This window comes from Carettochelys insculpta, chromosome 3 (genome assembly GCF_033958435.1).
Source record: "Carettochelys insculpta isolate YL-2023 chromosome 3, ASM3395843v1, whole genome shotgun sequence".
Taxonomy (NCBI): Eukaryota; Metazoa; Chordata; order Testudines; family Carettochelyidae; genus Carettochelys; species Carettochelys insculpta.
The window spans coordinates 51,561,019-51,588,047 of NC_134139.1; the positions used below are offsets into that span (position 1 = coordinate 51,561,019).

General features: G+C 41.1%; 2 protein-coding genes across 5 annotated transcripts in view; one reads left to right on the forward strand and one right to left on the reverse strand.

Annotated features, from left to right (window-relative positions):
- Positions 1–20,526, forward strand: part of CLIP4 (CAP-Gly domain containing linker protein family member 4) — a 56,925-nt gene extending 36,399 nt beyond the window's left edge. For all 3 annotated transcript variants that reach the window (XM_074989830.1, XM_074989828.1, XM_074989829.1), the window contains exons 9-16: positions 1,879–2,014; positions 3,759–3,899; positions 5,795–5,881; positions 10,888–11,022; positions 13,380–13,503; positions 14,631–14,695; positions 16,625–16,697; positions 17,993–20,526. In XM_074989830.1, the coding sequence (XP_074845931.1) occupies positions 1,879–2,014; positions 3,759–3,899; positions 5,795–5,881; positions 10,888–11,022; positions 13,380–13,503; positions 14,631–14,695; positions 16,625–16,697; positions 17,993–18,314 (1,083 nt within the window). In that variant the 3' untranslated portion in view covers positions 18,315–20,526. The remainder of the gene's footprint in view (positions 1–1,878; positions 2,015–3,758; positions 3,900–5,794; positions 5,882–10,887; positions 11,023–13,379; positions 13,504–14,630; positions 14,696–16,624; positions 16,698–17,992) is intronic.
- Positions 20,527–24,446: 3,920 nt separating this feature from the next.
- The window catches only part of ALK (ALK receptor tyrosine kinase), a 562,657-nt gene continuing 560,074 nt past the window's right edge, over positions 24,447–27,029 (reverse strand). Inside the window, exon 14 of one of the 2 annotated variants that reach the window (XM_074989827.1) lies at positions 24,447–26,446. In XM_074989827.1, the coding sequence (XP_074845928.1) occupies positions 25,742–26,446 (705 nt within the window). In that variant the 3' untranslated portion in view covers positions 24,447–25,741. The remainder of the gene's footprint in view (positions 26,447–27,029) is intronic. The other variant, XM_074989826.1, reaches the window with a different exon arrangement.

Genomic DNA, 27,029 nt, shown 5'->3' on the forward strand with positions numbered 1-27,029 from the left:
TTGCAGAGTGTGAAGCGGTTTTCATTTTGGATTTGCATTTAATGTGTTGCTGAAGCTGGGTCAGGAAAGGTGACCCAATCATTAGCTATACAAAAGGCATGTTAACTGAAGTATAAACAAGAAACTGCCTGTTCTGACAAGATAATTAACATACAAAATTTTTTAACCAGAAATCATTACACAATGAGACCGAAGACAAAAGTAACAGCTGTAAAAATACTTCAGCTGAAAGTCAGTATAAGCTTCAAAACAAAGAAACTTGTACTTATTTCAATTCCATAGAATGCTAGGTTTTATTTTGACATTGCAGTACAGCACTAAACATCTGAAATTGTAAGGCTTTCACACACACACTCTCACTCTCTCTCTCTCTGTGGGATGAAGTTTTCTGGACTTGATGCCCATTAATCTGGGAAAAAATGCTTTTAAAGCAGTGGTTCACCGTCTGGGGTCTGTGGACCCCTGTGGCTCCAAGAGGGTATTGCAGGGATTCAGTGGGGGGGGAAAAAAAGATAAATATGATCATAGAAATAAGTTTGAAATAAATGGCAAAGTTGCAATCAATTATTATTTGAAACTGAAATATCTTCCTGTAATGTTAATTGCTGTCTGAAAATCTGTTGTAGTTTTCTTTTTCATTGAATGAAGTGTATGTAGCAGCTAGAATTGACTTTGGGGGGGGTCCATGAATTGTTTGGGAGGGGGTGTTTGGGGCTCCACACTCTGAAGAGGTTGGGAACCATTGTTCTAGAGGACTGAACCTCTGATAAGGTTGTCAAAGGCCAGATTTTGTGGGTCTAGATTGTCGGTGGTCCCCAAACTTCTGCTTTCCCTTTATCCCTCTTAGACCTGGGGCCTGGAATGGGAGCCATGGACAAGAATAAGGGGACTGGGCTGGTGGTGAGGCAGCAACTGGGGTTGTGCTGGGTGGTGCTTATTCTCTGCTACCCCTTGAGAGGTATCTTGGGCCAAAATTGTGCCCCCTCCCAGTTTTTCTTCCATGCCCCCAAGAAGGGCATGTCCCACAGTTTGGGGATCTCTGGATTAAGTAATCCTATAAGAATTGAATTTAAAGGCATCAGGTAAAGTGGGTGGGGAGGGGAGGAGGAGGTTCTCCTTTGTGATTTATTAAAAAGGCTGATCTGAATGATTCTGTTTAAATAAATTTAAAAAGAGGGGGCATGGGGCTTCTCTTTGCTGGATTTCTAATGTTAACGCTCACTTCTTCTCTCCTTATGTTCCATTGAAATAACAGTGCTAAATTTGCAACCCACAGGACTGAAAACATAAGATGACCATTTTCACTGGAAAAACAAAACAACTTTCCAGACTTAATTTTTGTATCAGCAAGATGGAGTGAAGATCATGGAATCTTTGAAAATAAAATTCCTTTGCAGCTTACCTTACCATTTTAGGGATAGTATGAATGTGTTTTTTATTTTATAACTTGCCCCACCCACCTCAGTCTGGTGTAGTCTTGTATTCTTCAGGCTATTTAAGTAAGCATGTGCCTAACTTTAAGCAGATGCATTACCCTTTGGGTCAGTGAATAAAGCCTGCTTAGTTAAACAGGAGTTGAAATACTTGGCTGAATTTGTGTAATTGTCCAATGGTGCATGTTGTTTATACTTATTGGTAATTTTCACAACTTTTATTCAATCTCAGGGGAATTAGTTCTTTCTCGTACATCCTAGAACACTGACTGGCTGTCATTTTTGAAAGAAAATGATCTTGCCCTCAAAGAAGGCAGAGGAATGTGAAAATGGCAATCTGTGTGATGACGAAGGATCTGGAGCTGACTTACCTTACCTAGTATATAATGGACATAGTATTTACTTTTTGTTCAAAGTAATTCTGTGTTTAATTATTTTATTTTAGGTTGGCACTTTAAGATTTTGTGGCACAACAGAATTTGCTAGCGGGCAGTGGGCTGGCGTAGAGCTGGATGATCCAGAAGGGAAGAATGACGGAAGTGTTGGAAAAGTCCAGTACTTCAAGTGTGCACCAAAATGTGGTATAGCTTTATTTTTAGATGTTTTACAGATACTCTGAAACCTTCAGGTTTTTTTAAATTAAAATATTGGTATCTCTGGGTGGTTAAATACAAATTGTTTCAGATTTTTCTACTTTGTAAATTCCTTTAAGTACTCCTAACTTTGTCAGTTTTAAATGTTGTAGAAGGAGCCAGTTCTGACTATCTCTGTGAAATTTGTAATTTAGTATCTTTGGAGTTTTTTTGCAATAACAATCTTCACTGGTTATTTGCTTTTTGCACAACCATATTGCACCTGTTTCTTTTCTGTTTGACATTTTCTGTCTCCACTTTTCTGGCCTTCCTTTTTGAAGGAGATTCATTTGAGCATTCATACAGACAGGGCTTTCTTAAAATTTCTCCCTAGCATGACCCTTTTAAAAGAATGTGATGTAGTCTCTTTCCTTTGTTTTTCAAATTGAAGTGTCTGTATTGTAAATTTGCTGGACGTTTTCATTTCCACCTTTTTGAGATGATAGAGACTCTTGTGCTGAAGAACGGCCTACCTCAGTTTCCACCTCAGCCACAAGGATCCTTTGTGATGTGAGGCAGAGCTCTGAAGCACAGTATAGAGCAAATGACTTTGCCTATTTGTGAAAAAGGAAGAGCACTCCAGACTGTCCCTACCAGTGCTGGTGCCCTACCCAGCCCAGCACTAGCCGCCTCCTCCCACCCACAGGGGAAGCTGCTGTTGGGGCGGGGGGGGGGGTGGGGCAGAGGGTTGTCAAATCTCCTGGGCCAAAGGGGCCATATGCCACTTGATGCAGAAGTGTTCAGCCTGGGAGAGTTGACAACACTGGAGCAGGACAGGAAGGAAAGCTCACCTCAGCCTCAGGGCACCAGGCAGGAGGAGCAGAGGACAGCTGTGAAGGGATAAGTATCACTTCTGTCCAGCCTCCGGCTGTACAGCTGCTCGTGCTCCTCAACAGTCCTCTGGTCTGAGCTCATGTTACTTGCCACTGCCTAGTGAGCAAAGGCTGTGTACAGCCCGTGGGCAAGTGGCTGGGAGATGGGGCTGAGGGCTGCTGGAGCTGGCACTGAGCCTGTGGGGTTGGGGATAGCCAGAAGCTAGGGGTCACTGGAGCCTTGGCATTGAGCCTGTGGGATGCAGTGGCAGCTGGGGAATGGGCATGGTGGAGTCAGCGCTGCTCACAGCTGCTTAATATCCCGTCCCTACGCATATGAAGTAGCTCACCATTAAATTTTGGGTATGTCAATGTGGTGCCTTACACAACTTCATGTGCCTAAGGATGGCCCTGATAGTACTTCCCTGCCTCACTAGATACGAGTGTAACTATCCATTAATGATTGAGGAACTGGGTTGCTTTGTTGATGAGTACTTAGGGCTTGTCTATATTTCTGCGAAGATTGACCTGTCAGGGTTGATCTTCTGGAGTTCAATTTTACATGCCTCATAAAGACATGCAGCATTGATCTCTGGGGTCAGCAGTCGACCCTTGTACTCCTTGCTGTTGTGAGGCTTAAGGGAGTTCGATGGGAGAAACGCTTCCGTTGACCTTCTGTAGTGAAGACAGTCAAATTGATTTCCATAGCTAGAATTGCATATCTGAAGTTGACTTTCAGGTCTAGTGTAGACCTGCCCTCCAGATAAACAGAGTAACTGAGAACAGCTAGATTTTTTTTTTTGTGGCATTACTGCTTCTCCCAGTTTACATACTGCACATAGAGAGAGGCATCTTTTTTTTTTCCCTTTTGTGTTCTCCAGGTATCTTTGCACCTCTTTCTAAAATAAGTAAGGCTTCAGATCACAAGAAAAATTTTGCCAGAAGTCCTTCCACACGATCTTCATCTTTGATCAAGTCCAAGAAAATCAATGTAACGCACGTAACTTCAAAAGTGAATACCGGTAAAGCTTTTCTTTTCTAAAGCTAGTATTTGTTTGAATATATAACTATCCCCAAAAACGAGGGTGTAATCCTGCATTTTGATTTTAAAAACAGCATGAAATGTGTTGTTTATGCCACCTTTATTAACTGAAGTTCACTAACCTTTTAAGTTATTGGTACTGAGAGGTGTTGAGCATAGAATACGAGAACTGGGAAGGGACTTCGAGAGGTCATGGACTTAAGTCCTCCATTGCAGGACTGAGTGCCATTCCGATCATCCCTGGCAGATGTTTATCGAACCTCTTAAATATCTCCAGTGAGGGGGATTCCACAGCTTTCTTAGGCATCTTTCAGTCCCACTGAAATAACTTTAAGCTGTTGGTGTTGATTACTCAGAATCAGGCCCTGCGGCTCAGTAGTAGTAAAAGCTAATAATATTAATACAGTATGTCATAGTACTCTGACGTGCCAGTGCTATGCCTTTTACAATCCCCTACATCGTTACGTAAAATTGATTGCTGGAAGGTAAGATATGGGGCTGCCCATTGATGATCATTTTCTGATAAGATAGGAGCTCTTTGCCTAGTCATGTAAGACAACTACTTATGGATAAGCTATGTCATATTTCTGAAGCGTGCACTTAAGCAAAAATATTAGTTTATATGTGCAGCATTGCAATGTAATAGGCTCTTTAATTAGATTAATATTAGCATATTTCAGTTTTCGTAAGCTTGAAATCAAATGTTTCTGGGGGTTGAAACTCAGATTTGTAGAAGTACATGCATACATGAAAAGATAGACATAGTTGTTGGTGGATTTTATAACAGTAGTAAAAGCGAAAATTCAGTTTTGAGTGGATTTAAGAAATCAGATGTTTGTGATTTTAGACTTTTTTTTTTCCGTTCCCTTGACTAACTCAGATTGCTTCAGTATAAACATTTGGCAAGCAATTTATTTATCATATAGCTTGATTTGCTTTGGAGTATTTTACGTGTCAGTATTTTTAACAGGTTTGGTAAGTTTTATAACTGGGGCTGTGGCCACACTTGGCCAAAACTTCAAAATGGCCACGCTAATGGCCAAATCAAAGATACGAATGAGGTGCTGAATTGAATATTCAGCACCTCATTAGCATTCGCATGCTGCAGCCAGGGTGCTTTGAAAGTGCCGCTTTCGAACACACGCCTCTTGGCGCAGCTACATGGGGGTCCTTATCAAAAGGACCCCACATATTTTGAAATCCCCTTATTCCTCTCAGCTGACTTCAGTGGGATTTTGAAATGTGCAGGATCCTTTTGAAAAGGACCCTCATCTAGCTGCGTCAAGCGGAGTGCGTTCGAAAGCGGCAGTTTCAAAGTGCTGCAGCTGGCAGCATGTGAATGCTAGTGAGATGCTGAATGTTCAAAATCGAAGAATACTACTGAGGCGCTGAATTGAAATTTTGGCCAAGTGTGGCCACAGCCTAGAAGTTTTATCTTAAAATACTGTGATTTTATAGTACTCATATTTGATGTATCCAGTGCAGTTGATGAGTACTAAATAAACATCCTTAAACTTGTGTGTTAAGCAGCCATTGGCTCTATTGCACAGTGGGGTGAAGAGGAAGAGAGCACAGAGAAGTTGGGGCTTCCTTGTAGTCATTCAGGAAATTAGTATCAGTCAGAATTAGGACACAAGTCCTACTTTTTCCAGTACCCTGTCTGAAATACTAGATACCCTACTCTTCTGTAGAACTTACTCGTGTCTGTAGTATATATGTAGAACAGTTGTATTGAAATGATGGACTGGAGTATCAGAGTTTGTTTAGTGATTTACAAACCCAGCGCTATATCTGTTTTTTATATTTGGTTTTTTTGTAAAATTGTTAATTTCCAGGATTTTTTTTATCTTGTGTGTGTGTTTCTTAAAATCCTAGGCTTAGCTACATTAAAAAAAGATAATGGCTCTGAATCTACCTTTTTGGCTACTGAAGAAGGAACGAAAACTACGCCTGGTAAAGAAGGTAACTGTATTCCCATTGTCGATTCTTTGCGGGTCAATGCTGGTTAGGGCAAAGGAAGTATCGTATGTCACTTCCTTCCTCCGTCCTACTTCACAGGCACTCAGATATGCTACAAACACACTGCTAATATATATGTGCATTCTGGTTCAAAGCAGCCTGTACTAGAGGCAGGATTAATGTGAATGGGACCAATGTGAAAAAGGCCAGCGCAACCCTAGGATGAATCAAGTGAATTATTTCCAGTGGAGGTAGCAAAGTGTTGCTATCATTATAGAAGGCACTGGTGAGACCTCATCTAGAATAGTGTGTGTGAAATTTTGATCCCCCGTGTTCAAGAAGGGGTTAATTCCAACTGGAACAGGTGTAGAAAAGACTACTAGGATGGCCAGAAGACTGGAGACTCTACCTTAAGAGAAGAGGTAGGGAGGTTGACTGATTAGGCCTCCTAAAACAAAGGCTGAAGAGGGAAGATATTCTTCTCTGTATAAATACACAAGGGCTATAAACTCTAGTAAGGCTGATACTATGGACAAATGGATATAATCTTGTAATTAACAAGTTTATGCGTAAAATTAAACAAAGGTTTCTAACCAACAGAGGAGTGAAATTCTGGAACAATCTGTCAAGGGTATGCTGGGGGCAAAAAGTGTAACTTTTTGAGGCTCAGCTTGGTAAGTTTGCCTACAACAATGTGTGCCTATCACAATGGCTAGTAGCAAATGTCCCCAGTTGCTGGAAATCCCACACTGGATTGGGAGGGCTCTCAGTTACCAGAGGGAGTTCTCTGCTTGGCCGGAAGGTCTTGTCCATGTGCTCAGGGTTTAATTGCCTTATTTGGAGTTGTAATGGTATTGGCTCCCTAGTCAGGTTGTCAGAGACCCTGGGTTTATTGTTCGTTTTTTGCCTATTTCTGCAGCATGGGGTCTGGGTCATATGCTTGTTTGAACTAGAGTACATGGTGAAGTCTCTAGAATGTCATTTTAAAATCAAGATTTGAGGCCTTAATTACCTCAGCCAGGAGTTACGGGTGTCTGGAGCGGACGAGTGAGGCTGTGGCCTATGATGTGCAGGAGGCAGGGATTCTGACAGCCTTTGCTGGGTCCTGGGCAAGGGGAGTGGGGGTGCAACTCTGAGCCACTGGCAGGGGCAGTGCCCTGAGTGGAAGGGCAGAATTAGGGATGTTAACTGGTAAGCCTCAGCCTAAACAGATAAGGCTTACCAGTTACAGTTAACAGGTGGGGTGCTGGAGCCTGCCGGGGGTAGGATGGGGGCTGGGGAGGCAGTGCATTGTGGCTGGAGAAGCCCTCATCTGTGGTGAGCCCAGCCTGAGAGCGCTGCAGGCAGGGGTGCTCCAGTCTCCATCTGCAGCGGGGCGCCCTCCTCCCCCATTTAATTGGTTAACCAGTTAAACTAACTCATTCAACTGATTGATTAAATGGGATTTTACATTTCTAGGCAGGACAAACGAGTCCTCCAACCAGCCTGTCAGTGCCTACTGGCACATGCCATTTAGGGTTTTAGCAGTAATTTTAAAGGGCCTTGGTTTCCACAGCACTGGTGGCTGGGAGTCCCAGGCCCTTTTAAATTGCCAGGCCCTGGGACAGCTCCTGCTTTGGACGGTCTCTCACACCTGCTCTCCTCCCCGCTGCGGGTTGCTGGCCTGGCAGGAGGTCAGGCTGAATTCTTATGATCCCTGCATGTCTTAGTCTGAGTCACATGGCCTGCTGCAAGGGCAGAATTGTATGTCAGGTATATGTATGACCCTGGAGCCCAAGCCCTCTAATCCTTTGGTTCTATCTTAAAGTCTGTAGAACAGCTTCTCTGTAGGTTTTGACTGAGCTTTATCTTTGTTCCTGCTGCTGGCTGCATGTGGTCTGATGGGAGCTATGTTCAATTAGTTTCAGAATTTTGACTGTCTTATTGGCTGTATGTTTGAACGTGGAGTAACAAATTACAATGGTGTTAGAGCAGTTTTAGATTTGTCTCCTGTAATGTAATCATTAATAACATTTTAAATCTTCAAAAATATTTTCCCTTTTAAAATTAGAATCCAGTCTCTAACAATCTGCAGCTGTATAATTGACTAATGACTTTCGATGCTTCATATGCAAAGGGGTCTGAGTCTGAGGGTTGGAATCTCAGCATTTTGTATGAATCCAGTCTCCTTAAGATTCCTCAAGTTGAACACCTATTATGTTTATGGTTTGCCTTATAAGTTTTTGGTCAGTACGTGAAATTATTTAAAACAAATCAGAAACGTACCCTTTATGTGAGGTCAAAAATCAGTTCATAAATACTACCAGTTGAACCTCTTTGGCGTGGCACACTGTAGTCTGGCAACATCCATGGTCCAGCATGATTTTTAGCTAGCTGGATGTCCGCTTACCGTGGGTGTGGCCGAGTTTTCTGTGGGCCTATAAAGTTTGTTTACAGCCCCCAGTCGTGGCTCTCTATATTCTGTGCTGTTGTTTAGCTCTAATTTACCCCTAAATGTGCTTGAAAAGCCCAGTAAGCACTGGAAGTGTTGGTAATGTGCTAGACATTATAGACCTCCATGGTTCAGCAGCGGTTGGACCCCTAGGGAGCTGGACTAAAGAGGCTCAAGCTGTAATTGGAGACAGGGTTTCAAGATGTTGAAGCCTAACTTGAGGCATTATGCCCCAATGAGGCACCTAACTAACTGTCCTAATTTTCAAAAGTGCTGAAAACTCAACTGCTTCTGACTATAGTGGGAGGTGCTTGCTTCTTAGCACTTTTGAAAATTCAGCTCTCTGATTGGGTGACTAAATATGGATTGGAGGCATCCACCTTTTAAAGTATTGAGCTTGGGGTGTTGTGCTTTTTCAGACTCAGAACCACTACTGATAGAAAGCTTTAGATACTATATTTTTAGTTCATGATGAGGCCACCAATATCTTAGCTTTGGATCCTTTGCATTTTTGTGCTCTTTCCATAGATACCCCATTCTTTAATCAGTGTTCTAGCTCCCAACAATTGCACCTCCATGTTTTTGACTATCCTGTCTCTCTCCCCAGATAGATAATTTAGTGATAGGAATACTGTCCTACTTCCAAACATGTAGCGATCTCAAACACTGAATGAGTAGAGCCTCAGACCTTCCCTGTGAGTCGGATAAGTAGCATTATTTTTAACTTCATAGATAGAAAAAGTGAGGTACAGAGGGTAAAATCTTAATGTAAGAATGGCCGTATTGGATCAAACCAAAGGTCCTCCTAGCCCATTATCTTGTCTTCTGACAGTGGTCAATGCCAGGTGCCCCAGAGGGAATAAACAGAACAGGAAATCAAGTGCTCCATTCACTGTCACTTATTCTCAGCTTCTGGTAAACAGTGGCTAGGGACACATGATCCATGCCCATCTTGGCTAATAGCCATTGATAGATTTATCCTGCAAGAATGTATATAGTTCTTCTTTGAACTGTGTTATAGTCTTGGCCTTCACAATGCTCTCTGGCAAAGAGTTCCACAGGTTGAGTGTGGTGTGTTTGAAGAAATACATCTCTTCATTTGTTTTAATCCTGCTGCCTGTTAATGTCATTTGGTAACCCCTAGTTCTTGTGTTATGAGGAGAAAGAGTATCATGCTTCACATTTAGTTGATCTATATATATTTTGAATTGGTGGGACACTTTCCAGCTTGAGGAGACATACCCACATGAACGCTGATTAAACGTTAAACGAACAAGACTAAAAATAGTGTGTAGCCTTAGTGTCCAGAGCAGCTGGCTGTCTCAGGTATGTTCAGAGCTAGCACAAGTATGCCTCCATGAGCTAGGAATGCATCTCCAGCTTGAGGTGTAGACATACTTGATGTTACTTTGGGTACAAAGGGGAAAAAAGAGGTGAGAGCTTAAAAAAAGAGAGAAAAAGAAAAAGTAAGATTTATATCTAGTTTTAACTATGTTCACAAATGTAGATGAGTGATTTCTCTTCCTTTCTTATGTTATAGTAAGGATATTAAAATGAATGCACTGTATAATACATATATTAGGCACTAATCCACACCCCATAATTCACTGACAGAACTGTCACTGTCACTTTCCCTACTTCTCATCAACTGTTCAAGCAACTGGATACTGAGTGAGGTGACAAAGGCTCATATAAGTCATTTGTCATTTCTTTAATAAGTAGAATATTTACCAGTATATCATTAAGTATTATAAATCTTTAAAAATAAGCTACTGGTATGAAAATGAATAGCTAAAATACGTGCTCTAATGTATCAACTTTGCCTTTTAATTGGTGTCTCTCTTGATTACCTTGTAAATTAATGAGGTGGTTCTTCTGTATCATACATACTTGTTTGCTTTACTTGACCTGTCCTTTCCTGCATATCACCTCTACATAATTATTTCCATTCCCCTCTGTCAGCCTTCCTTGGATCCAGCAGTTCTCCCTCTTCCACAGTCTCTTTAGAGAGCAAAGAGAATCACCCCAAGAAATGGAACTCAAATAGCAGCAGTAAAAAGACAGTGCCTAAGTAGCTTCTGCCTCATCTAAAATCAGTGCTGCCTTTGTATCTGTTGTACTATTAAAGAGTGCCTTCACAGGCTGGTAGTAGGGGTAGCGTGTCAGTTTACTGTTTGGTCAAATATTCATAGAAATGTATTTGGTTTTTATTTTGTTACTACTTGTGGTGATAACGTAAAGGAGGTACATCTGAGAGAGTTAGTCCTGATACTTAAGTTTTGTACATTTATGTAACATTTTTACTATTAGAAAATTTGAGGAAGAAGGTGCTGTACTTCAGACTATTACTGCAACTTCTAATGGCTGAGTAATCTGAAATCAATCATTTAAATTTAGATTATCCACCAAAGCAAAGGAATGTTTTATCTAAGCAGTGTGTAGTATTGGGCCTTACATTAAGAGCATAGATGACTACTTGACCAGTCAGTCGGCTGACTTGCTACTCAGACATTATGGTGTACTCCTTACATTTCAAAATTGTTGCTGTGCTAATTTCAGTTTTCCCCTTTGTAAACAGGACAGAATAATGCTTCTCCATCTACAAGAAGAAACCCTTTTGATGAAGGAGAAATTCAGGTTGGAGACAAAGTGCTCGTGGTAGGGCAGAGAACTGGCGTAGTTAGATTCTATGGCACAACAAAGTTTGCTCCAGGTATTTTATCATCATAAAGTATATCATAGAATTGGAGTAATGTCCTGTGAACAATGTGGATGTTTTGGATCTTAACATTTAAAATGGAAATCCAACTTTGAGTGGAGCTGCCTAAAGCAAAGGAGATGTTAATTTAAAGTAAAAATGCCACCTGACATTGCAGTCTTTGGTATTGTTACATTATTTTGTGACATTATTTTCTTAAGTCTGCCTGCACCCTCCCTTTCAGCTTTTATGTGCAGCTGACCTCACTGATACCTTGCATTACTGAAGCTCTGCTAGAATGTTTAGTGCTCTTCACTTTTAGATGTGTGGTGGTGATCTACTGAGCTTTTTGAGATTTAAGCTTGAATTCAAGTTCATTGTCAGGACCATTTTTTGTGTTTTTTATCCTGATGAGGGGTTACAGGTATCTGGAGAACTCACATGCTGGAAATTATAGAAAGCATTTTGAAATTGGATCCTTTCCAGCCAAATTACTCTTATGCTGTCCTGTCATTTTGGGCTCTTTTGTAATCTGAACTTCTGCCTGGAACATAACCATAAGGTTGGTGCAAAAAAAGTTCAGTTATCGGATGTCTGCATTTAGGGTGGCTGGTATATTTATGCCCCCACTCGTTTAAATGGAAGCTCACGTGTCTGAGATTTGATATCGATAGCTTTTTTAAAAAAATTGCTTAAGATAAAATCTCAGAATGCAATAGTAGGATAAAGCCACATTCATCTTGAGAGGTGTTTATGTTCTGGAATCCCCATTTAAGATGTCATTATTCTCTAACTTCATAGACTCTAATATAGATTCAATGGAAACCAGTAAAAAGCCAATATAGTTGTCTTAACCTCAAATGATCATGTTCCTGTACTTGGGTGAATGGATTTCCTGACTAGCTGAGTGGTCGTCATGTATGTTTTTTAAAACAAACATCACCATTGCAACTCTTCACCTCTGAAGCAGCCACGTTTTTGAATGGCAAAAAGTAGTCAAAGATACAGAACTCAGCTGAGCAACTGAAAAAAAAATCACTTTTCACCCTTGCTACGTACACACAAGAAGCCTCTGTCTACAGAAGTCAGTCTTGGCAGGGACGTCCCAGAAAAACGTCTATTGACAGATTGTGTCTACACACAAAAATAGAAAGAGCAATCTGTTCTGTTGACAGAGAGTAGCCAGACTTCCTGGCCCTCTCTTGACAGAATGGCTGACTGGAAGCTCTGCAAACAGGGCTGCCCGGTGAACCAGATGTCCTGTCTGTCGACAAAAGGGCCCTAGAGCATCTACGCAGCTGTTTTGTTGACAGAACACTGTTAAGAGGTGTTATACTTGAATGGGGAGAGGTATAATGCTACAGGCAGATGTGCAGGGTTTTGTCGACACACTGTCAACAAAAAGCATTTTGCATGTAGGCACTCTGCAGTTTTTTCCTGACAAAAGCCCAGTTTTGCTGGGAAAAGCCTCTTGTGTAGACATAGCCCCTCAGTTTATTTTTGGTAATGCAGGTCTTTTTCAAATAATTTTCTCACCTGCTTTTGGTGGGTAGGAAAGAGGGAACCTTTGACATACTAAGCTCTTCTAATTTTCTATTTTTATTTTTTCAGCTGATTAACTAATATCACCCTTAAACATGTAGCCTCAGCACCAAATTATTTGAATTTAATGTTGAGTCTTTTTTCTTTGATTTGGTGCTGGACAAGCATAAGACTTGCTGATAGGACACAGAGCATCTCACCTTTACTTAATTAGTTGACACTTACCACAGATTGTTGGTGATCAAACTTACTACCATCTGATAGCTGTTCAGTAGACCTGTGTGAAATGAATTGTTGGAAAGTCCCAGTTCGTTATACGCTTTTGTATTTGCATCCCAAAATCTACCATGTGATTGGTGGTAATTACTTCTCATTTTAGACAGAGAAAACAGCTGATTAAGTATTGAGGGATATTTGAATCTTAGTATCGGTCGTTTGAGATGAGGCAGTACCTATCCTCTGTTTTTGTATAAACCAAGAACCTTGGCTTCCAGCTCTGTCAATCTGCTGTTTTCAGTAGATTTAAATTCACTTCAATAACATGTAAAACTTTTTTCTGTTTGTAGCTAAAATTAACCATTTTTCTTAAAGCAGGTTGAAAAATTTCAAGTACTCAGCATTATTTCTAGGGCTGTTCTGAATAGAGCATTTATCTCAATTTTTCCACTATTTTGGTGGTGTGCATTTTGATTTAACTTAATGAGATTGCATTTGTGTAAGGCAAAACTCATCTTGGGTTTGGCTAAATACACAGATTATGTATACATTAGTCATATGTACAAGTTATCCCCAAGTAAAAATAATTTTGAAACTCCAAATCCCAATTGTAGGCTTTTGGTGTGGCATTGAACTGAACAAACCTCATGGCAAGAATGATGGCTCGGTTGGAGGGATCCAGTATTTCAGTTGTCCACCCAAATATGGTGTATTTGCCCCACCAACCAGAGTGCAAAAGTGAGTAATGATACTGTTTTATGTCTTTGTCACAAAAAAAACTTCAATTCCTCTCCCATAGGAAACTGAGTTCTGAATGAATCAAAGGGGAAAAACAGTAGTTTCTGCTGCAGTGGAGGTGGTACATCCTTGTGGTTCTGAAACCAGCTTTCTGGAAGAGTAGTAGTCTGTCTCAGCACCAGTGCTATACAATGGGAAGCGTACCAATGTGACTGTTTCACCAACCTTGCAGTTTCTTAAATTCATTCTATCCCACTGTCGCTAGGTGATTAAATTTGGGACATAACTAATTCAGTAGTGCTTTTGAAACCTCATTTTTAGGGCCAAATCCGAATACTATGGGCAAAGTTCAAGTACAAGGATTCTGCCAGTGGATGCTACATAGCTTCCTGGTGGAGACAGATCTCTGCTGCTGCTCAGACTGAAAATAGGCACCAGAACACACGCACAGTTGGGTCAAAGCCCTTACTACTGAGCTTGTAATCCCAGACAAAACCCGTGCTCTCTAGCCATGTTGCTTTTGTCCAAGGAATGAGCACAATGCCTGCCCAGTTGTCACAGCTCAGCTATACCCCTTCTTCTCTTCCTCACTTTACCTCTCCTCCTCCAGTCTTTTAGTATGCAACACAGCATACGTACAAGAGGATGCACAACTTTGCCCTTCCTACTGCTTGGTCCATACGCAGAGGAATCAGTGTTGTAGCTGTGGCTTTCAGGTGTCTGTAGCATTTTCTGTTGCAGCATGTGCTCTCAGGGTAACTTTCATATTGCACCTCCAGCAATACTTAAGATGTTTCCTCTGTGTCATCTTGGTCTTGAACATACGGCACCTTTTTTTGCTCACATGCAACATTTGTGTCTGGCTGTCCGACAAAAGACTTTCTATAGTAGTGTACAGAAGGCAGAGGTAAGGCCTCTGTGGGACTCATAAGTGTACATTTACTGACTTGTGTGCAACGAAAAGCTCAGTCTATTTGGGATGAAACTTTGTGGGGAGGGCGTCAATCTAACACATTAAGGCTTTTGAAAAATCTTGCAACTAATATTTAGCAAAATTGTCCAGTAATATGTTAAAGTTGAAATTAAGCCATTCTAATTTGAGAGACTTAACCATTATCTCACTTTAGGTTAACAGGTTCCTTAGAGTCCCTCACAGAAATTTCATCAGGTAAAATGAATCAATCTTTCCCAGGTAAGAATCTGACACATGGGTCTGGTTTTGTTTGGGTAGCCTGTTGACCCCCTTCTGCTGTCCTAAATTGTAGCTTCCTGGGGATGCCACCAGGTTCTTTGATTGGCCAAAGCAAAACAGACTCTTGGAGCAATCCAGCTGCCTCAATGTGTATTTACTACTTGACTTCTTTCTCCTTTACAAAGCAGCCCATAGTCACTGTCTGCAAGCCTAATTGGAGTTAGGGGACTGAGGTGATATCAGTTCCTTCAGTTGCAGAAATAACTGCATGAGGCATCAGACTAACACAGCTGCCCCTCTGAAACGTGCTGCCATCTATCAGAATGTAACCCATCAATCCAGTAAATACAAATTATTTTACTTCCTTGAGCTCATTTGGTCCCTGTTTATGCAAAAATCACACCACCCTAGTTGCAGAATGAACTTACTGCAATAAAAGGATTCTCCTCTCTTTGTTTACTGTTGCCTTAAAATAAACTACTTAGGGAATATCTATTATAAAAAGATGTTTTGTAAAGCTCCAGGTACTCTTTGTGCACTTAGTTGTATTATGTGGAAACACAAAGCAATTTTTCCCAATGGATATAATACTGGGTTTGGACTCATGCGTTATTTTTCTGCTGTGGTCCCAGACCAGCTGTGTGTCCTTGTGAACTTTACCTCTTTCTGTGGTGGTTGTACATTCTGTATGCTCTTTGGGGCAAGAACTGTGCCTTAATACTTATTTGCGCAGTGCTTGGCATGAGTGGGCCCTGCTCTCCATTGCTCCCATAGTACTCATTTTTTTTTTTTTTTAAATTGATGATATTTAGGGTTCTTGCTAAAAAAAAGTTACCATCTAATACACAAACAAAGCAGAGGGCAGCATGGTCAGACACAGAAGGGATTGCTGAGGAGGTCAAAGTAAGGAGGATGCACAGACAAAGCTAGTGAATTATTTATGAAAAATTGTCCCATTTGTGTAAATTGTTTCAAAATTTAGATTTTTTTTTTTTTTTAAATTAACCCTTGCCCTCCCCCCGCCCCCAAAATTGTTGAATGTTCATTGAAACAAAAAAAGGCAGTTGTGTTGCACTTTAAAGACTAACAAAATAACGTATTGGGTGATGGGCGTTCATGGGGCAGACCCACTTCAGATCTGGAGATAGCGCACTATCTCTTGGTTCTGAAACCAGCTTGTTGGAAGAGTAATAGTCTTTCACTGCCAGTGTTACATAACAGGAAGCATATCAATGCAACTGTTTCAATAACCTTGCTGTTTTTTTTTTTAAATCATTCTGTCCCACCTGTAACTTTGGCTGTGTCTACACTACATTCCCCTTTTGACCGGGGAATGCAAATGAGCAAGATTGGAATTGTAAATAAGGCATGGATTTACATATCTCAGGCCTCATTTACATGTTCTCTCATGATCTTGCTTTTGAAAGACTGTTTTCAAAACAAAAACAGCCACGTAGAGGGGGTTCCTTCAAAAACTGTTCTTGAAAGAAGCCGTCATCCTGAAACAAAATAGGAAGGGTTCTTTCAAAACAAAAACAACATCCTGTTTGGAAAAGCGAGATTGTGAGAGAATATGCAAAGGAGGCACAATATGTAAATCTGTACCTTATTTGCATTTTCAATCTCACTCATTTGCATTCCCCTTTCGAAAGGCGTATGTAGTGTAGATGAAGCTATCTCCAGGCCTGAGAAAGTGAGTCTGCCCCACGAAAGCTCATCACATAAAGTGCTACATGACCGCTTTTTGGTTTATTGGTTCTTCTGGAAGCTTTCACAACAAAAATCTTACCATTTCCTGAGCAGCTGTAGTTAGAAGGAATGGCAATGAGGGTACTTAATGAATGAGATGTAAACAAAGCAGATGGATGTGCAAGTTTTATTTTTAATCAAATGGCTTAGTCACCTTTATTTATTCACTTTCCCCTTTAGGTTTTCGACGAAGTTTAAGTACAACTTCTGCATCTTCACATAAGGAGATAAATAGGAGAAACTCCTTTGTCAAGTGAGTGTTTAACTGTGTAAAACTTGGCAGCTGTAGTTCAGCATCACTGGAAGAAAGCCCAGAATTTCCTCCTCTTGACACGTTGACAGCAATTGCACAAAATGAAATGGGTTCCTTTTGATTTCACATGTGCATTAATGTAAATTCCACAGGACTTGTTCTTGCTGTCTTCACTCAGACAAAACTCCCACTGAGTTCTGGCTGAGACATAATGACTGTAAGAAATGAACTGCTTGTGGTTGTGCTTGTCTTTAAATCTTGTACCAGCAAAACAGAAGGGGGCATGAAAGTGTGAACTCTTCAAACTCCAGACTATAATTTAAAAGAAATATACAAAGAAAATTGCATTTCTGTCCCTTGTCCCTGACTCCCTTTCACATTTTTGCTTGACTTGTTACTTCAGATTGCTTCAAATGTGCCATGTTAATTTTTTCAACATGGAATCTTTTTTTTTGGCTGTATGAATTAGATTGACACCTGGGTTATGCATTTTCAATTGGTTTTATTATTTGAGTCTGCCTAGCATCCAAATGAAATCTATTTATCTTATAGTGGTATAAGAGCAGACTAGGCTGCTATTGTGTATGTTTTGATCACAGCTTATTTTGAAAGCTTTCAGGGAGTTTCAGCCCGTAAGTCCTGATTCTTCACTGCAGAACACCATTGCCTTGTACGCTTTAAATGCATTTTTGGCTAACCAAATTTCTCAGTGTGTTCACTCTTCATTTCTTGCACTCTAAGCCTTTTGGTTCCTGTTGCCATATACTATGATACTTTACTACCCAAAAAAAGAAGAGTATTTGAACGTGTGTTTGAGAAGAATTCCCTTCAGGTAGGGTACCTCAGGAAGAGAGTTCATATTCTCTTCCAGTAGTTTAGTCATTATTCCAAGTATTCCTGGTGTTTTACACAATTCAGTATTAAATATGTTAAGTTCAGTGCTTTCTATCTCCAACATGTTCTGTTTCAGTTCTGACCCATTAATGCTGGTTGGCTTTTGGTATGTCACAACTTGATTTGGCTAACTTGTTCATACGTACAGCAGTTTGTGCTGCTCTCTGTTAGTGATCTAACATTCTTAAAATCGGGTAAGTGAAAGGGAAACTGATTTTCAGTATTTTATTTCTATTTGTAAATTAACTGCATACATATTCCATTACTGGTCTGAAATCTGAATCACTCTGTTAAAAAGTAATGACTTTCCCAAAACAATGTGTCAGTGTATAAGATAATCATAGGAAAAAAAAATTCTGTTCTGTGGTCATGAAAGAAGCTTATTTTCTTTCTCTAACTAGATCTAAAACCTCAATGCTGCGGCGTAGTTGGAGCAATACCACTACAACTAACACCGAGGGACCTGTGAAACTACATGAGGGGTCTCAGGTTCTCCTAACGAGCTCTAATGAGATGGGCACAATTAGATACATTGGCCCTACTGACTTTGCACCAGGGATATGGCTTGGACTTGAACTCAGAAGTGCCAAGGGAAAGAATGATGGATCTGTGGGTGACAAGCGCTACTTCACCTGTAAGACAAACCATGGAGTCTTAGTTCGGCCTAGTAGAGTAACCTATCGTGGGATTAATGGAGCAAAACTTGTGGATGATATTTGTTGAACCAAAATGCTTACAACCTGCGCCTCAAATACTAGTGGAATGATAAGCATTAAACATACAATAACCCCAGTATCATCTGCACAGAATGGTGACTTGCCTTTTGGTTTTGGTAATGCATCTTTTCAGGCTCTAAGAGTTACATGAAGGAGTGGAAATCCTATACCCCTGTCTCCACACAGTCCCTTCCTGGGAGTTTAAAACATTCTGTTTGATATGGCATTATTTGAATAGTGTCCCACTCGGAGAAGGCAAGTGTGAGACATTCTTTTAAATTGTTTTGTGATTCCAACTGTCTGGATAGTTTTCCTCCATGTACCAATGAGCTGATGCATCATTTTGTCTTTTCATAACTATGAAGAGCTTTTTAAATGAGTCGTATTAGTCTAGATGGTATGGGTCCCTGTGTCAGTGTCAGAATAGATCATTAATTGGACCAACTTCTGTTTGGTGAGAGAGAAGCTTTTGAATACACAGAACTCTTGTTTTTCCCAAGCCTGAAGAAGAGCTCTGTGTAGTTTCTCTTGTCAACAGAAGTTGGTTTCGGAAAGATCTTCCCTCCTCCATCTTCTCTGTCAGTCCGATTACTAGATACTTCATCCATTTCCCTATGTAGTAATTAGCAGGAGAAATTACTGTGGTTTTTGTGAATCAGTTGTGAAACAATTAAGTATTTGTCATTTTGGGGGCGGGTATCCCAAAAAATCCCATGGGGCTATTAAAAAGGTAATTGGAGGAATTTGCTGCTACAGTGCTAGGCCAGTGAACAGTGTGAGTGAAACACACAAAAGACTGTAAAAAAGCACATATATGCTGTTTCTGGTTTGCACTTTTCTCTCTGTGGATTTGTAAAAAGCAAGCAGCAAGCAAGATGCACTTTTCAAAGTACAATGCACTTTCATTGCTCTTCTTTGGGGAACTCTCCCTCTGTTTGCTGTTGCTGCAGGCTACCAGCATCCAAAATGTTTTAATGCATACAGAACCATGGCAACACCCTGCATAGTACTTCCATCACAAATATCTAAATCCTTATTATGTACTGTCTGCAGGAGGTACTATGCAGTTTGTATAAAGCAACATTATTCAGTTTTTACTTTGAGGAAATATATAAAATGCAAGCGCCTGTCCTTCAGAGCACAATTTCTTCTTTGCTACATTTGCCATTTGTAGAATTCTTAAATTATTTGTCAGTACCTTAGTTGCCTTTTTAGATATAGCATCTTAACACTCTGATTTGGATGCAATTTGATTTCTCGGCCTTTAAAAATGTAACTGTTTTATTAGTTTGTTTCATGTGCACCTTGAACAGCTAAAATGCCTGTCATGTTTCAGCATGTTAACATCTTTTTTGTGGAAGTATACAAATTTTTAGAATAGCTCAAACAGTAAAATGATACTCTTTGAGTTTGCACATCTCAAGGTAAATGCAACAACACTTTAAATTACATTTGTATCATTTTCTTTTTAGATTGATTTTATGTAGCTTAAACAAAGTATATAGTATTTTAAATATGACTATAGCTATTTTTCCTGGACTATTTAAAAACAAAAGCTGCCTAGAGCATTTTGGTCTGTGGAAGTTTTCAACTGAATATAAATATTGTAATTTTTAATATACACCTATTCTAAACTGTTTAAATTCTAGGTTTGTATTTGAAGATAGAGCTGTTCAGATGAACTGAATCTTGCTATGTCCAACATCTGATTGTCATGTTTTGTACCTAGACAGCCTCTTTTTTCTGTAACACAGTATTCACTGATCTTTGATTTAACAAAATGTCTGTTACTTAAAGATAATTTGCTGAGGAGTGGAGGCAGGGGAGTGTTACAAAATTATTGTGCTTTTTTCACAGCTTATGAAACTAGGAGAGAAGTGGCAGCTCTTTGCAGATTTGATGGCTTCATGCAGTTTATTATATTGCTGTGGGATAGAACTTGCAGGCTGGGAAACAACACATACATCACTTGTTTTTCTCTTTTCCCCCAACCTGTTTTGGGTAATGCAATGTCTATAATAATTGTTTGGGCTCACCAGTGGCCTAGGCCTTTAATTCTAGACCTGCCTTGATTAAGTGACATGGGCAGGTAAGTCATCTGCCTATTCTTTTCATTGCTATTGATGATATGCTTTGTGACTCAAGTGCTGTAGTTCACCCCTGCGAAGTTTCCGCTATTATAGGTCCCCCTTTCCTGGGGCCAAATATGGTCAGTAGCAGGATAGTTAATCTCCGTGCAGTGTCAAGTCTCGTGATGAGAGGGAGATTGAGAACAAATCTGGTTCTGTAATTTTCAGAGCAAGCCAGGGTGCAAGATATGCCTGTTTCCCAGTGTGAACACCGAAGGTATAGTGTTTAACCTTTTCTAAAGCAATAGGAACATTTCAGCTATAAACTCTACTGTAGTACACAAGTAGAAATCATGACTCTGAGATGGTCTTCCTCTGTGACCTTAAGTGAGTCATTGAACCTGTCTTGTCTTTAATGGTTTGGTTAATAGCAGCTTTCCACAACTTGTCCTGTTACCACTAAAAAAGAAACACCATCCACTTTGCTTAAAGTAAGAGCAAGTTATTTCTCTAAACAGTTCATCCTCAGCCTAGAAGCCAGGTCTGATGATCTGCAAAGAAAGCTGAGATGATTAGGGCAGCGATTAATAATGATGAACTGACTCCATCTTTGGGTTGTTTATTTATCTTCATGCCTTTAGGTTCACTACACTTGTTTACAATACAAATACACTGATCAATACAAAATACTCAATGACCATATACCATGTCTCTTAATATCCCTGAAGTGCATAGGCCCTTCCTGTATACAGAGTGTTGCATAAGTTGCTCTACTTGTGACAGACAGTCCAATGAAGCATTGTTACAGACGAGAAGCTAGAGGCAGAGACTTTCTGTTGTGATAGGCAGCGAGTGGTGCTGTTACACGGCTCTTTTCATCCAAGATGCTGTCAGTTCTAGGGCGGGGCTTAAACTCTCCTGAGCATACAAGCTTGTTTTGCATTGTAGAAATGAGACAATGCACCACCTTTGCCAGACAAACGGGTGCTGCTGCTGTTAGATTGCACCACCTTACAGGCTGAGCACATCACTTCTTTACTGAGACAGTTAACTATGCCAGTGGGGGGCTGCTGGTCAACTTGCTACTGAGGTCTCAGCTGCACTCCACAGCTGCAGCAGGAAGTGTAGCAACCTAAACCCAGAGGGAGCCCATTGCCTTATACTTTTTGACCCATCTCCTGCTCTCACCCTGCCATAGCCACATCTTTTCCCTGTTGCAGTTCATCTTAGAGCTTTCTGAACCTGCAACTCACTGGAGGTGCCTAGGTAGAGAAAATGGGTTGTGGTAAGAGAAGAGTGGAGGGGGAACAGGGACAGAGCAGGAATATCATTAGGCTGCTTTATACACACTGAAATTCTGTAACCAACCACTGTCTTCTAAACTGGCTAAGTCCCCTGTATTTGTGTTAAAGGGTGTAGCCACCTTTATGCTACAGTAAAATGGAGGCATGATGACAAAAGCAACTCTATTACCTATCCAAGTGAAGACATTTACAAGGGGCTGGTTTAATAGTAAAACCACTTACCAATGTCCAAAGTGCATATTAAAGGGGGAATACTAGCTACATGAACCTTTCAAGTATAACACTGCTACTCAAACACATTAACTTGTAACATACTGTTTCTGGGTGAAAGTTTGTAGTAACCTTAAAATAGTGTCTTGTGACTCAGGGGACATGGCAAAGTGTGCCAGTCCCTTGAGCTGCTATGATAAGCCATTTAGAACTGAGCCTACTTGAAGGAAGCCTGAATTTCCATCTCTACATAAACTTCCTCCCCGCCATCCCTACTTCCTTGTAGTTTTAGGTGGAGATAAAGACAACACATCCAAGCTGTTGTTCTGTTACCTTCCTGCCTACTTGGTGAGGCACCAGGAAGGACTTGTTTTGCTACATTGGAGCTTTAGTTCCTTGTCAGAACTGATTTCTGCAGGTCATTTCACTGAACGGGGCAGTGATTAATCCAAGTGAAGTAGTTAGTACTAGAGCATCTTCCAGCCTCTTTAGACAAGACTGTTCTCATTTAAAATTCAACAGGCCATGTCCAACAGTGGGTGTCAGAAGCTATTTTAGCCACAGAGCAAACAGGCACTAGCAGTTGGAAAGTTTCCTTTTATTACCCCCATTAGTGTGGTTCGTAAGAGGCTTTTACCTATGCAAACTAAGGCCCTGCTCCTGCAAACACATTGTCAGTGGGCCTATATCGAGGTTTTTTTAGAGTTAAGTAACAGGCTTAAATGCATGCATGCAGGTCTGCCTGATGAGAGGCATTGCCTAATTCAGAATACTGAATGTCCCCCAAGAAGTAGGCTCTCACTGATGAGTTGGTAAATGCCCTTATACTGCGTGGCACAGAAATGGTACAGTGCCCAGTATTTTCACTAAGCCAGCTGGGGGAGGGAGGGAAACAAACTGTATTGGCTATAAGCCACAACTTCATGTACTGAATTCCTTTGGAGCGTAAGAGAGGTAGTGCAGGAGTGGGTTTGAAGCTGAAATCAGACCTACCTCTGGTTGCATGTCTCAGTGGATCCAAAAACCACAAAGGGAGCTCATTTGTCATATTTTGGATGTGCCTGAAACAGATTACGCAAGATGATGGAAAGTTCATGAAAAAATGTTGATTGAGCTTTTGGGCCAAAAATCTCACTAAACACCATTCAGTCTTAAACAGACCCCCCCCTCAACCTCCTCATCTTAAAGCCCATTGCGCATAGGAACGCTGCTGTCTCCTCGTCCAAAGCACTGTGCTCAGAGACTACCATGAGGAAGAGTTTGTTAGAAGTAGCAGAGGTTTGTGCCTGTCTGACAAAAAAAATCTCATGCTATGCTAGAGTTTCTTCAAATATGGTAGAATATTGTCAGGAAATTTGCATTACAAGTCCCAGTTTTCCACTGATGGAAAAAAAACAAGCTGTTCATGTGGGACATCTGTAAAGGGTAGTAAATGGCTTTTGCTCTCATTGGGCAACACACATAAAGTGACTCCCTCCAATAAAATTATAGATGCATACCCCCGCCCCCCCAGCGTGCAAAATAAAAAAAATAAAATAAAATCAGTACGTTGCCTGGCTCGCCCCAGGAATGGGAAAAAGAAAATGAAATCCAGGCATCTGCTCATCTTCCTTTGGTGATGCTCTAGAGCATCTTTAAAAAATGCTACTTTTAACAACAGAAGTAATTGGTAATCTATCAATAACAGTCGTTGCAGGATCCAGAAGTCCCAGGTCTGTAGCTCAATAAGCTTGAAACTGACAGTTCAGTAAAAAAATCATCTATGTGCCTTTAAAAACACACAACTACAGAGGCTGGGTTCTGCCTTTAGTTATTCATGCTGACCGCTGTAAAGAGTGATGAATAGAGTGAGAACAAGGGGAAAGACCATACAGCTTCCCTTTGCAGCTGCTTGAAAAAAAACAAAAGAGTTGATCTGGATGCTTTTTGAAAAAGGAAAAGCTGAAAGGTCAAAAGAAAATGTCTGTTCCACAGGGATAATATGTCCATGCAACCAAACTTGATGGTATAAAGTAAAGCTTGGGCATTGCTCTCTCATGAAACGCATTATCTGTCTTGAGACACTTGAAGAGTTCTTCACGTCTTGTAGTATCAAGAGTAGTGTGAATGTAACAGTGCTAAGCTGGATGAAATGTCAGCCCTGTTCCAGTGTCTGCAAGCAAGTCACTCCTCTGGCGCCTGGTCCCCAAATAGGATTAGCTGCTGCCAATACACTAACTCACAAATATCCTCTTTGTTCAAGTGGAAGAGACTGCTGTATTTGCAACAGAAGGTCCTTGTACAGCCATGAAATCTACACAGCTATGACATGCAACATACCAGTAGCAGATGAGTGAAGTTGAAAGCACCCACAGAATTGATACATTCCACAGCTCAAGTCTTCTAGCATAAGGCTCATGATGCACAATTTCAACACTCTACTAAAATTTCAGCATTATTTATCAGAAGGGTAGGGAGAAGCAGAGCAGGAATGAGATCTTCACTACACCCATACTTTGAAGACTGGGGTCTCAGGCTACGGTCCTTAGATTTTAAACCCTCTTCTGACATCCTGAAAGGGTAGGGGGTTTCAATACAGAATTCTCGTTTCATTCATTGGAGGATTTACTGCCAAGTTTGGATCCAAAATTGGAGGCTGAACCACTCCCTCAAAGTTAAAGTTCTTGGATCCAGCCCCAGCTCGTCTATAGTCCTTTAATGGAAATAGGCACCATGTATTAGCACTGCTGTTTCAACAACCCCACCAGAGTATATTATAAATTGTTAATGTACATCTTTACAAATGAACTCAATTCTTATGTATATAGCATAACATCACATTTCATGCAAAAGGTGTACAGAATGCAACAGGGCAGCGCACACAAGAATTCTGTTCAAGGATCAAGGGTAATGAATCTGTAAAATGCAGACACTACATAGAATTCAGATGGGATATAAAGACAAGTCAGTTGCCTTTGTGTTGGTACTGTTAGTTAAGGGCATGGCACACGGCCTTTTTATTTCTATCTACTGGTGACTTCTCATTGCAGAGGTCTTTTTAACTTCTGTCAACCGCAGGTGTTGCCCTTTAAAATTCTACCTGAATGCCAGTAAACAAGAAGTAGTTCTAGTAGAACTCAATGGTTCCTCTCTGTAACACCAGAAAGAATTTTAAAGGACCAGCAGCATCCTTAGCTTTGGTTCTGCAAAAAATATAAGCCATTCTTTATCATTTCATTCTCTTCCTTTACAGTTAGTTATCTTCACCTCATACTCAAACCGTAAGTATGACTGGCATTGTCCCATTGTCTTGCCAATGACACCATAATATTCAAGAGCTCAGGAAGTCTATGCTGTAGCTGTAATACAACTTGAGAATGTCTCATGGTGTATTTGGTCAAAGATGTTTCATCCCTTTTCTTTTGAATAAATGGTACGTTCCCAAGCCATTTCCAACCTCTGCCGTACATAGAGGATTTCAGATGTTCCATTCCACAGCAACGAGCAGCTTAGTAAGGAAATTGCACATATGAAGCACTCAGGCAGTGAATCCTGCCTTTACATTTAAGAGGAGTATGTATACACAATTGAGGAGAAGCACACAGGTAAGGGCACGACACAACTATGACCATGCACATAAGTTTATGCAACCAAAAGCTGGGCCTTGCAGTTTATCCCCCTTTTTGTAGTAGTAGAGACTCTGATGAGTTGAAGCTTCTTGGGTTATCGGAAAACACAGCTTCAAAGGGTGGCACTTAGAGCTAGTTGGCACATAATGAAAGTTAGCACTGTCTGGTCTCTCTTGGATGACACGGACATCTTCTCCAAGCTCAAGAGCCACAAGGAAAGAGAGTCAAGAGTGCAGAGGGCTCTCAAGGCCCCTGATGGGCTACGTGGCTCTTGTTTCTAAGGACAGAATCCTCATAATTGCTAGCACAGGGTGGAGCAGAGACGTCGAGGGGTAAGCCCTGTTGTTGGTATCCATAGTTGACGTTCCCACAGGGGAAGTGGCGGAGCCTAAAGAGAGGCACTTCCTTCACACTGGCTGTTAGTGAAGATGGTTCTAAGAGCAGAGAGGAGCCCGGCAACCTATTAGTTACAACACTGGACCCCACAGTACAGTTTCCTTCCTGCCTCAACTTCTCCTTCTCAGACACCTCCTTCTCCAGCAGCGAACTGTTCTTGTCATCTGGCTTCTCTGCAAACCAGGAGCCATATGTTGGATTCCAGAGATTGGTGGGCTTATTTCTAGACCCTCTGCCTTTATGAAGCTCAGAAGCTGGGGTGGATTGTGCATAGGCCATGTTGATGTGTCCTCCTTCCAGGGCTGGTCGCACATTAACTGGGACTGGAGGCTGAGTGGCTGCCACTTTCGCCAAAGGTTTTCCAGCTGTGACGGCTGAGGGCAGAGGGGGTGGAGAAGGCAGGGCCTGTTTGTCACCCTCTCCCTTTGTCTGTGGAGAAATCATCAGCGGATGGATTGCTTTGGGGTCTTCCGGGCGCATCGGAACCTTCTCCTCCTCCTCAGTGCATGGGCCATATTCCACAGGCAAAGCAGTGGTTATGACATCAGGATCCTACAGGGAGAACAATGAGATTCTGTCAAACTCTGTTGCTGGTATTCAAGCATTATTGCCAGTTTGCCAATAGCCTTTTGTTTATAACAACTGCCCTATGTCCATTCAGCATCTTTTGTCACAGAGGTGGCCAAAGGTATTAAAAGGACTCTAACAGCATTGTGAAACACTGCCCACTAATTTAATTTACTGAAACATTCCTGCATGCAACTGAAACTGCAAGAAGGTTGGCATGATCCAGAGTGCAACACAGAGGTCAGAACAATCTCTTGTGCAGCTACACCTGTGAAAATGTTGCAGGGGGAGCTGGAGACTCGAGGAATGCAGAGGAACATTTTGAAACACATCTTAGCCAATTCTCAGTGCCGTCTGGCTCCTAACTAATTCAGGCATTTTTGAAAATGTTACCCTGAAAGCTACAAATGTGCGGGAAGCTGGTGGACTGCTTGCTATTAAAAGGCAACCAAAAAAAAAATTAGAGTTAACAGCTCCATCCGAGGAGCTAAAATCACAGACTTCACAGACACCCCAGTGGCTGGAGCAATACTAGCCCTGTTCTACACAGGGGGACGCTGAAGTTCAG